Source organism: Amia ocellicauda, chromosome 7 (assembly GCF_036373705.1).
Source record: "Amia ocellicauda isolate fAmiCal2 chromosome 7, fAmiCal2.hap1, whole genome shotgun sequence".
Taxonomy (NCBI): domain Eukaryota; kingdom Metazoa; phylum Chordata; class Actinopteri; order Amiiformes; family Amiidae; genus Amia; species Amia ocellicauda.
Window position 1 is genome coordinate 9,461,543 of NC_089856.1, and position 12,045 is coordinate 9,473,587.

Sequence of the window (12,045 nt, forward strand, 5' to 3'; positions counted from 1 at the left end):
CTATATGCCATCTTTAGCCCACTACAGTGATCGGGGCTCATTTGCACTCAGACCCAATCAGGGAGGCCGGCTAATGGTCTCTCCCTGGTCTCACTTCTGCGGGAGACTGGACGAGGGAAGCTAGCAGGTGATGCTTACCATTCTGGATAAGGATCTGGGAGCGGGTGAAGCGCCCATGGATGGCGGCCATGTGCAAGGGGCTCTTCCCTTCTTTACTCTGCAGAGAAAAAAGGAAAGACTATGAGAGGAGAGACAGGGAGACAGATTCAAACTCTCAGCTTTCGAAGTAAACTCTAGTCCTGGGCAACTGGAGGGAATTCAGGCATGTGTGGGTGACCATATAGCCCCATATTCAATGGGACACTCAGAGACAGGCCAGGGATTTTACAATGTCCTTTAAACATGCCATTCACATCTAAATCAGGTATCACACCATGGCTGAATTCTGCAGCACTGCAATAAAATGATTAAAAAAAAAAAAAAAGGCTGATCACTAAGTATTCAACCGTATGATTGATTTGGTGGCCTTTGCAGTTTTTACTGTGCTGCAGTCAATGTTAATTACTCAGAAATGTAATGTAATCCCTAATGAGCTGGTTCTCTCCATAAAATCACTAATGCTGATCCCACGGTCAGGGAAGCAGCCGCAGTGCACAGCTGAACAGCTCCCCCATCTGCCACGGCTCTAGTATCAATCTCGGCCCAGGCATGAGGCCCAATTTAAACACTAACATCTTGCAGCTGAAACGTGCCACCTTCACATCCCACCCATATACTATAAATATCCATTTCATCCAGTACAGAGAGGCGGAGAGCTGGAACTCGGAGTAGGTTCCCTTTGACTAGATGCCTTTACTGCATATAGGGGGCCTCTGGGTGTTGAATGGAAGGGCCCAGGCATCTACCTGCATGTTGACATCAGCCCCATTGTTGACCAGCAGCTCCAGACAGAGGGCGCCATTGGTGGAGACGGCAGCGAAGTGCAGAGGTGTGCAGCCACGCTCGTTGGGCTGGTTGACATTGGCGCCATGGTTGACCAGCTCATTGGCCACTGCCTCCTGGCCCATGTAGCAGGCCACGTGCAGGGCAGTGTTGCCAAACACATTGGGCTCATCGATCTGGGGGAGGGGAGAGGAAGGGGTAGGGGAATTGCGTGCAGTGTGAGTTTAACTGTGTCATCAACGGCATTTCCTTTGCAAAAATGGTTGCTAGGCAATGCAGGTTCGATGTGCAGTGCTCACAAGCCGCCCCGCCCTCCTAATAATAGAGTAGAGAGCATGTCACTAATTAAATGTGACAAACTGCAATGTGACATTACTTGCAATTGCAAAAAGTTGTGAACTTTATTTTTAAATACTTAACACAACAACTTTGTTAAATAAAGTTAAATCTACGTAAAATAACATCCTATTAGAAGGCGTATGGAAATGGCATAATAACAGCAGAAATAAGCACCTGCCAACTCACATCATGTCAAACTCATATTACCGTTTCCGATATATATATATATATATTTTTTTTTTACCACATTTTCAAATTAACTATAAAAGGTTGTGACTCCTATAAAGGAATATTTTCCAGTAACAGCTGTAACTGTAATTTCTCAATTTGGATTAATTTAATTTTCATTCAATAACAGTTTAACATTGTAAGTGAAAATGCCTTAACATTAGCATCCTTTTGGCAATGTTTTCCAGTCATAACAGCAAAATAATAAAATGTATTAGTCTATCTACTTAACTAAACAATTTACTTTTCCATGTTTCCAAAGCATACTCAACACAGTCGATGGTGGCCATCTTTAATGTATAGTCAAATTTCTCCATCAACATTTAGACCAAGTGGATTAACTAGAAATTCTTCATTGCACACAAACAAAAAAACTTCTGATTTGTTCACACTAAAGAAAAAATAAAGCTAAACTGATTTCCCTATGCATCAAAAAGTGCTTGACAGCTGAAAAAAATCTCACTGGGGGGCATGCCCCAGGACCCCCCTAGAACAATCCACACCCCCTCTGCAAACACAGAAGGAAAGACTGCATCACCGATTACACTACAGCCTACGGGCGCGCCCTTGGTTGGCTAGCCTTGGTGAACCCTGGCTGACTGTAAGCCCACTCAACAGGACAGACAGAATGGAAGCGTGAACAGCACACTTACACGACTCCACAGACCCCTACAGTCTTCTTACAGGCCTCGTGCCCACCCAGCACACTCACCTCAGCTCCGAGCCTCAGCAGGTACTTGACCACCTCGATCTGCCCACTGGTGGCGGCAGCGTGGAGGGGGGTGTAGCCACGCTTGTCTTTACACACCGCATCCGCACTGCGAGACACCAGCAACTTCACCACCTCCAAATGCCCTGAGATCGAGAGGAGGAGGAGGTTTAAAGACCGTCAATTAGAAAAGAAACATTCTACAGCAAGGCTGGCCAACCATGGTCTTATTCCATTCAAACCCTGGGGTAATAATCCATTGTGGTTAGTCAGTCTGGACAAGCATAAAATCAAAAGATTCAGCAGCTGATGATTTAGAGAGACCTAGGAAACCTGCATTTGAAACCTTTGGATCTCCAGGAAAAGGGTCAGTTGGCCACCAGTGCTGGTCTATGTTGCAACTCCAACCTTGGTCTTGGAGATGCCCCCCAAGTCACTCTTACACTAACAATTTCTAGGAGCACATGTTAGTTATTGTTTGAATACACACATTCAGTCCCAGTGTTAAATAAGGGAACTCTGGTTCAGCAGCAGACTCAAGTGTTTGCACCCCTGATGTCCACATGACTGCATTTGAGGCCAGGGAGGATGGGAGCAGAACAGGGTCACTCTGACATGCTGCAGGATCAGGCGAGCTCCTCTTACCCAGGTAAGCGGCCCAGTGGATGGGCTGCCTCTCCTTCTTGTCACTGGCACTCAGGTTGGCCCCTTTGTTGAGCAGCAGGTTCACCATCTGAGAGGAGAGAGCAGAGGGCCGTCAGTGGGGAGGAGGGCAGAGGAGAGGGAGAGTGGGTTTATACAGAGCAGTGCTACAATTACACTTTCACAACCTACTGAATTTAGAATATACCGGCTCTTGCATCATAGGGCTGCAATGCAAACCCCTATGAGGTGTGACATGATTTTCATTTTTATTACGTGTGAAGGCTTGTTGTACTGTACTATGCCGGTTTTATCATCTAAAAACTTGATAATGAAAAAGCAAACAAACTGAGGCATAAAGAAGGAAAAAAACACAAGGAACAATTAATTAAAATCCTAGGGTCATCTCGTAGATTTTCCATTATGGCATCTTTTTTTTACCATTTTATTTTTTGAATATGCATACATTATCTGCCAATTACTTTCTCCTCTTTTTCATCCAGGTTTGAAAATTAACCAACCAAAGCATAAAATTTTATAATTTCAGGAGTTCGATTTCTGAAGTGTTTGCAAGACATTGTAGAGCTGAAATGTTGGTTTGGAGTGAATTTGGGCCCCTGGGGTAAACAAACTGGCTTAAAAGTAAAAAAAGAAAAACAAGAAGAGAAAGAAAAGAAGAAATTAATCAACACAATCAATGGATTTTGGAGATCACGGTAGGGGAGCTCACTCTCTCTCTCAGGGAGGGATGAGAGACCTTGTGACTTCTTCCGCCCACCCACAACGCCAAATTCCTCATCCCCCCCCCTCTGACCTCGATGTGTCCGCTGTGCGCGGCGTGGTGCAGGGCGGTCCTGCCGGTGCGGTCGGCCACGTTGACGCTGCTCAGCAAGGGCACCAGGGCCTCTGCGCACTTGGTGGCCCGGTTGGCGGCGGCCACGTGGAGCGGAGTCTGCCAGAACTTGTCACGGGCATTCACCTCCGCCCCCTGGCGCAGCAGCAGGCCCACCGCTTTCTGAGAGAGGGAGAGAGACCGTCACAAAGGCAGTTAGTACAGGAATGAGGGAGAGAAGGGGAGAGAGAGAGATGGACATTAACAGAGTTAGTACAGAAATGACTATGACTATCAGTGGTTTTGATCACTACATAACAATTTTAAAATGTCTTGATCTACAGAACAGGGTGCACTAAACTAAAAAATAAACTAAAAGATAATAAACTAAAAAAAACTAAAAAAAAACTCAAGGACAAGAAAAACAGGTTTTAGGGGAGATTTAAAAAGGTAAATTGAAGAAAAACAGTGATGCTCCGGAGATGGGACGCCCACCGAGTCACTTACTTCATTCCGAGAGGCAGCAGCCCGATGAAGAGGAGTCAGCCACACGTGGTCCTTAGCATTAACACTAGCACCTGACAGGAGAGGAGAGAGTCACATCAGCAAGCCACCAGGGTGCATTCATCACTGCACACAGATTAGATCAGGGCAATACATCTTGCTAGCCAGGCTCTCTCTGGCCGTGACGTTATCTCTCTTCAGCTGGTGTCTGGCTGTAAAGGATGCATCTGCAGGAAATGGCGAGTAGGGAAATGGCCTCTAAAGCAAAAAAAAAAAAAACCCACAGGCTATACGAGACTACGTGACAGATCGCCAGGGCAGGCTCAGTAACGGGAGAATCATTCCAGGCATGCAAGTAAACGATAAGTTTACAGTAAAGGAAACACTATATTATTATAAATACATCCTAACTATTAATAATCTTTTTCATATATATTTGGAGGGTTTTGGTTAGGGTTATTAGGCCCCAAACCTCCAGCTATTACACCCATCAGGGGATTTTGGTGCTGCTGGAAACGGCTACCCATCTCAACCTGCAGGATTCATGAGTAATCACTCATGCTTTTTTGTGCGGAGAACTGGGGATCGGCTGCCCAAACTTCTACCCACACCACCCTGGCAGAGATCGGCCAGCTGTGCATCGCTGGGTCTGGGCCTATAGGACATCTCCTGCACTGGGGGCGGAGCCTTTTACAGGTCACAACAATCAGGAGCCCCGATACATTACTTCCCTACAATCCAAGGCCTTACCCGAATTAATCAGGAGGTCCATAATATGAACATCGCCTAAACAAGCAGCAGCATGCAGGGGAGTACGTCTCTCTTGGTCCTGGATGGAGGGAAAGAAAGAGAGAGAAAGAGAGAGAAAGAGAGAGAGAGAGAGAGAGAGACACAGACATTAGACCCTGACACACTGACTGACACCAACGCACTGAAGCTACTTAACCTATAACCTAATTCTTCAGCCTCATTTGCAAGTAGTAATCTTCGTCACCTTGGCCCCAGTTCATAGTCTTTGGCCCATCAGCAGGTTATTTCTATTGATGCCGGGGGACTGAGCCACCAACATTGACCCCCACCACCCTGTATGTTGGGAGGACAACCTGTAAGTGTAACCAAGATATAAGCATAATACCCATTACCCAGTTGTTGTTTTTTTCCTGTAGCATCTAGTGTCCAGAACATAATACATTTTTGTTTAGATAATTTTGAAAGCAAGAGATATTTGTGAAGTCATGTTGGAACACAACGAGGAACCTGCTGCACCAAGTGACTGGAAAAGGCCCATAGACATCTAAACTACAGTTGAAAATACTGATCTCTCTATGTTATTAGGCAAATGAATTAGTTTCATAAATAACATTTGTTCAGCTCTGCTTATGTATCCATAGGTTTTTAGAGTTGCTGAACGCTTTTTTTTTTTTTTTTTTTTTTTTAAATCAAGCTGATTTAACTGGGTTAGTCAAAAGTTTATACACCTCACATTTCTTAACTTACTGTTCCATCTGGGATTCTCTTTTTTTTTTCTTTAACAAAATAACTGCATTACATATCTGTGAAATCATACATTACCCACCCCTGCACATCACAGTGGTTTCTTGAAAATATATATATGTATATTTATAGTACTAAAATACTCTGCATTTGATGATCTAACTTGGGTTAAGGTGACCTTCCAGGAACCCCACTGACGAGAACTACATGAGGTACCGAATAATAAATGGGCTTGAGTGGCTGCCAGACGTTAACGGAAAGATGCCATTATCAGGGGGAGTTATCGATTGAGAAGTGCCAGGAAGATCGCAGGACTCATTTCAGGCAAGGTTTTGGAGTGCTTTGGCCTGCAAGAACCCAAGAGACTCAGGCACAGGGAATTAAGGGACCCCAAGCACTGACACTCATGTCAGCTGTCTAGGACCCTATTTGCCAGTCCTGGAGGGTCACAGTGGCTTCTGGTTTTTGTTCCTAACCAGTTCTCGTCTCCTTAATTAGTTTTATTAAATGATGAATTGGACCAATTTAACACTTCTCTCCACACTCCAAAAAACGTTTTGTTGGCTATGTGTCTCGAGTCGTCAATTTATGTGATTCTATCTGCTGTGGAACAAATAAAATCTGAATCTTAGAGAGAACATTTTAATTCATGATTAAAAAAAAAAAGATTAACAAAGTAACTACGAGAAACGGGCTGGCACCCCGGGCCCAAACCAGTTGAGATCCCCAATAAAAATCAACATAACCCCAATGTCAAACTTATTAATAGTAAATTCTGGCTTCACATTTTTTAACGAAGTTGGATTACTATGCTCTAGGAAAATACACGTTCTGTGGCAAATTTCCCCTTATTTTTAATAGAAAGTTATCTGATTAGCAAATGTAGATGCAGCAGAAAAATAAAAAAAGTTCTCACTGACTTGCTAGCTGATTTTAGTCCATTTGATTTATTTAAATAAGTGTTGTAATAAAAAGATGACATCCTAGCTCCTACACAGGTAATAGCACTGCCGAATGAGAGAAACCTGCTACTGTATTACAACTGCATGAACTGGAATGGGCCCAGTGATGTAACTGGGCTTACGTAGCCAAAATAACATCCTACCACACTCATGCAAAGAGCCCAGCACAAAAAAACAAACAAAAAAGGGTGGGCCACTACTGAGCTGCAAGCCCTGAGATCGTCTGGTTAAAACTCTGGTGAACCAAAGTGGCCCTAGATAAGGGCATCTGCTAATAAATAAATTAAAAAATTAAAACTGCCCCACCCAAATCTGTATTAGCACAGCCAATTCTGCACTTCGTCTGCTACAGTGGGTGCAGGATTATGATGATATATACATTTTTTTACGCCCTTTATTTCTATCCGGATGTGCCAGTTATGAGCTTTTAGTGCTGCACTACTTCCTAAGTGATATTAATGGATCAGAGAGCAAACGGATCAATAATAAGTAAGTCTGTGACTATCAGCGGCAGACATCCATGCCCGCAGATAGAGTTTTGAGCAATATTAGTCAGTGGTGTATGTGGGGATACTTGGGCTGTGATCCTCAGGTGGATGTTTAGGAGAACAGACCAAACAGGAGCTCCTCTGCCATCGCTGCGCAGAGAAGATTCTCCATACATCAAAGCATTCCCCGGATAAGAGTGGAAACCACAGGAATTTAAACTATGTTGCGGGTTCATGCACCACGCTCAAAAGTGACTGAAAGAGCTAAAACACTTGGAGAATGGGACTAAAAAAAATCCTGAAGCTCATTAATATTGTTTGGGTCTTGGCTTGCAAGAAAAAGAAAAACTAAAAACAAAACAAAACAAAAAAACCTGCTGGGTGCCAATTGCACTTTTAAATTTGATTTTGGCCTAAAAATGCTTGACGAAGGGAAGGAGGGAAGTAAAGCAGGGAATGCTGGGAACAATGCGTCTGCTGCTGGATACATGGGAAAAGCAGGAGCCGGGCAGGAGATTGGGACTCTCCTCCTCCTGAACTTCAGTTTAAAACTCAATAATGAACAATAAAGGAAAATGTGCTGCAGAAAAAAAAAAAAACAGCAGCTTAGCCATAGTGCAGACAGCTAACCCATCACACAGGCAACTGCCAAACCAAAGGAGAGCAAGAGAATTCACCATCAAGGACAAGTAGAAGCATTCAATTGCACAATGACACTATACTTTTAAATCCATTATTTACACCCCCCTGTGGTCATTTCAATCAAGTGGCCTTTTGGGCTGAATCTGTTTTTGAACAAACTCCCAAAAGTCATCCCTTGTAACTATTTCAGGAGAAACTGAAATCTTTGACCAGCAATGACTTTCCCAATCACGTCTTTTGAAAATATGGACTACAAACAGAACGCTACTGTAAGAATTTGTATTTTGTTCCACTTTGTGCGCTTTTAGCTCCGCTGAGAGCAACCTGCATGACAACAGCAGAGCCTGCATAGTTGAGCAGTCTCTAAAAAAATACAGCATGCTGATCTGAAAAAAAACATTCAGGAACAATACCCTGTTTTAATCAATCTGTCTCCTAGCTAGTATGGGAAAATGTTCTGGGACCAAGTGGCCAGAGATTTGATCGTTAACTGCTGGGCTACAAAGGAGAGGCACCAAACAAGGCACGTTTAAAACAATGCATCAAGTGCAAAATTACCCCTGGAAACCCTAAACTACACACAAAACCCGCTTTCACCCTAACACACCAACCTGTGCCCTAAAGCACAAACATGAGAAGAAAGTGGATCGACCCAAGTCAAGGGCAACCTGCTTCAGGAAGTAGTTCAGCCAGCAATGATATGGGAAGAGCGAGACAAAAACAACCATTTCTGCACCCGGGGCAGTCTTCACTTGGCCAAACTACCTCTTCAAGCTTGCAGAGATAGCGACCTGTCACTCAGTAACAGTCAACATAATGGCTTGATTTACTATGAACCAGCCTGTCTTGTAAAAATCCTGCACAATTAAATTGAAACACTGGCAAGAACACTTTTTCTCAGGCCACTTTCTATCAAGGTCAGATGCAGGGCTGTTTGAACACATCCACACACTACTGTACTGTTAATGAAGAGGCAAATTACCCCCTTGTCCCCTCAGTGGGGTGCATTGGTGGTTGACACTTCCCTCAGACCCCTGCAAACCTGAAACAAAGGAAGAAAAAATGCTTGTGCTCACCAGTGCATTGACATCTTCCTTCTTGTGCAACAACGATTGAACTTCTTCGGTGTTCCGGTTGAATATAGCCTGGACCAGTGGGGGCTGCAAAAAACAAGTTCAGTTCAAGAGTCAATCCATTGCTGTGGTCACCAAAGCAGGACAACCTGGAGTCAACTATAACTCAAATGACACTGAAAGCATCCTTTGGCGAGATTGACCACAATACCACTCTCCTTGTAATTCATTTTCACTTAGGCTACCGCTTTACAAATGGCATAAAAGCCCAGACAAGAAGCAGTACATGGGTGTATTGTTTATTGTAAGGGCTGTAAGCAAAATTAGCCCATTTTGAGGTTGATAGGTTTAAAGCATTTTGAAATCTTAAGCATGACAAATTATTTAATTGGACAGTAATTAAATGAACTGACCAATTAGACGATTAACAAATGACAATGTAAGATGTGAGCCCTACCAGCAGGTTTTACAGAAGCTTGTGGCTAAAAAGCATGTTTGTTCTTGACTAATTAAACCAATAGGTGCTTGATGTAACAAAGCTAGGCTGGAATGAAAACCAAAAGACCTCGTGGTCTTCTATAAAGGCTAGATTCCTGCAAGTTTAAGATTTACCTTTTTCACTATATGAAACCCTCAATTAAAAAAAAAGGGTTTATAAAAATGCATTAATCTGCTTATACCTCTGTCATTAGAACACATAAATGTGAAATCTAATGTAACTGCTCAGTGGAGGGTCCTGGGTTCAATAACAAGTGGGGGATGTACCTAGATTGCACCAGTTAAGACACAGCTGTATAAATGGTAATTCTATGTAAACAAATCATGTCATATATTGTAACAATTGTAAGTCCTCTGCTAATATGACCTAGGGCAATTTGTAGGAAAGGACAGATCAAGTACATTGTTCCACTAAAAGGGGTGATTTATCAAGTCATTAAAAGTTCATCTTGAAAGACAAAGAAGCAGGATGGTCAGTATTGAAGGGCAAAGGTGATGAATGATGTGCTAAACATTAAGACAATTTAGACCCGTTAATAGGATTGCTAAGCCATCCACATGTGAAACCAAGGATGCTAGTTAATACCCAAGTGGTGATGCAAGGCCTTTATACGGGACCGAGCTGCAGCTTTGTCGTGCAAAACGCGGAGAATTGAAGATCGTTGTGCAAATCCGGACCTTGTCCAGGCCAAAAGCGCTGGTCTTGAGACGGGAATGCGGAGTCTGAATGGGCCCAGTGAGAACCGCTTACAAACACGAACATGGAACTCGTACCTTGCACACTTTAAAGTCGTATTCCTGTACCATTTAGTTGCGTTAACTATTTGTACACGTAACGAGTAATGTGCGCTTCTAATTGCATTTAAACAAAAAAAAAAATAGAAAGACTGCTCCGGTGCTAGGTGGGGTAACCCATAACGAAGTGGCGTTTGTAAAAGTATATCATGTACATGCACAATATTTCCACTTCATTATGGTTTATAAAGGTGCGACAGGATGTGAGGTTACGTCCATATCCTACCAGCTCTACTGAAAGAGCGGCTTCCTCTGGGGAAGCGTCTCGGCGGAGATGCAAACGCAAAGTCCCGCTCTCCTGCAAGCGCAGCAACGGGCATCCGCACCGTCCTCCGCGGGTCGCGTCTGTGCAAACTGTCGCCTTTCCTCTCCAATCCATTCAAATGATTCACTCGTGTATATGGAGATAGAAATAGACAGATGTGCAGTGCGCTTCAGTAGAAACAAAAGGGCCGCGTCCGTCCCACCCAATAAAGGGGCCTATTTGTGTCGGATACACTTTGTTACTTTTATTTTCGTTCTACCTCAAATATCGGCGAGTCACGCAGGACGACACCCCCTCCCCCTCCCTTCACATACGCAGACGCCGTACATGAAATGAAAGATGTACGGAGACGGAAAAGCTTGATTGTGGTTGTTTTTCCAACTGCGATCACCCAAGAGGAGGGAGGGGGGAAAGGTGTGCGTCCGAGCGGGGCTGCGTGTCGAGTCAACCCGGAGCGGTCCGAGTGCAGCCTCGCTTACATCATCTGACAATACAGTAACTCACCTTCAGCGTCCATGCACGCCAATAAGGAGGTTTTTATCTGGTTTTTAAATATACACCCGCCATAATAACGTTCAGAAAATAACTACGCATTTCCCCAACTGAAATCCCCCCCCAAAGAAGACTGGAAAAGACCACAGCGATGGTGGCGAGCACCGCCGTACCCCGCACTTACCTCATCTCTACGTTAAAAGCGCTGCGTTTGTTCAATAATTAAATAAATAAATCCATGACTGCGCAAATGACGAACATTAAACGGCCGAGAAAAAAAATACCAAGCCTAAAAGCAACCCGTTGCGTTTCAAACCTATTTTCTGCAGGATTTAACCGGAGACGGGGAACAGAATGGGGGGTGCAAATCCGAAAGAATGTACTAGGCCCGGCCTCGGTCCCCGTGTTTTCCTAATCCATCCGGCCGACGGCTTTGCAACCCGCCCTCGGTCGCAAAAGAATGACAAAAAAAAAAAACACGGCCGTGTGTGTCTGCATGCAGTAGATTACGTTTTTTCCCATCCCTTACCTGGTCAGTTATGTTCAGTATTCCCATCTCCCGAAATCAGTCGGGTCGAAGCTCCTTCATCGGGATGGGATAGAGAGGTAACTGCTGGTAGTTTTGCTTTATTATGATTATTACTAAGGTTTTGGGTCGTTCGGTATCCGTGTGTTCGCTGTTGTTTATTGCTTGGTAGACTGGAGGAGGGAGAGCCGAATCCGCCTACAGGAGTGGCGGCGGTACCGCAGCGCCGGGCTGTGCGGGAGCTCGTCAGCGCCGCGGCCTGGTCGGTGTCGGGACGGGCCTGCACCCCGCGTCGTGTGCGGCGGAGAGCTGTGTACTGTGACACCGAGTACGTGTGCTGCTGGAAATCTCAATATACAAAGTAACGCAAGGACTCGTTGCTGTTGCACCTGCTTTATATTCCGAGTTGAGTTGATGTTCGCACTGTCTTCCTTATGTATGTGTGTGTTTGTACGTTGCATCAACAAAATACAATATATATATATTTACAAGAAAATAACACGTAATGGCTTTGGGAAAAACAGGAATTAGGTGAAACAGGCGATTCGTTTTTAAGGGCAGAAAACATCAAACTACAATTGTGCGACTACAGTTTTAAACACTACATTTTGTTG

At 44.1% G+C, this 12,045-nt stretch overlaps 1 protein-coding gene across 1 annotated transcript in view; it reads right to left on the reverse strand.

Annotated features, from left to right (window-relative positions):
- The window catches only part of ankrd52a (ankyrin repeat domain 52a), a 29,454-nt gene extending 17,840 nt beyond the window's left edge, over window positions 1–11,614 (reverse strand). The window contains exons 1-9 of the mRNA XM_066708242.1: window positions 11,435–11,614; window positions 8,859–8,942; window positions 4,947–5,025; window positions 4,200–4,270; window positions 3,675–3,875; window positions 2,864–2,951; window positions 2,222–2,364; window positions 906–1,118; window positions 139–217 (exon numbers count right to left, since the gene is read on the reverse strand). Of these exons, the coding sequence (XP_066564339.1) occupies window positions 139–217; window positions 906–1,118; window positions 2,222–2,364; window positions 2,864–2,951; window positions 3,675–3,875; window positions 4,200–4,270; window positions 4,947–5,025; window positions 8,859–8,942; window positions 11,435–11,461 (985 nt within the window). The 5' untranslated portion in view covers window positions 11,462–11,614. The remainder of the gene's footprint in view (window positions 1–138; window positions 218–905; window positions 1,119–2,221; window positions 2,365–2,863; window positions 2,952–3,674; window positions 3,876–4,199; window positions 4,271–4,946; window positions 5,026–8,858; window positions 8,943–11,434) is intronic.
- Between the last annotated feature and the right edge of the window lie 431 nt (window positions 11,615–12,045).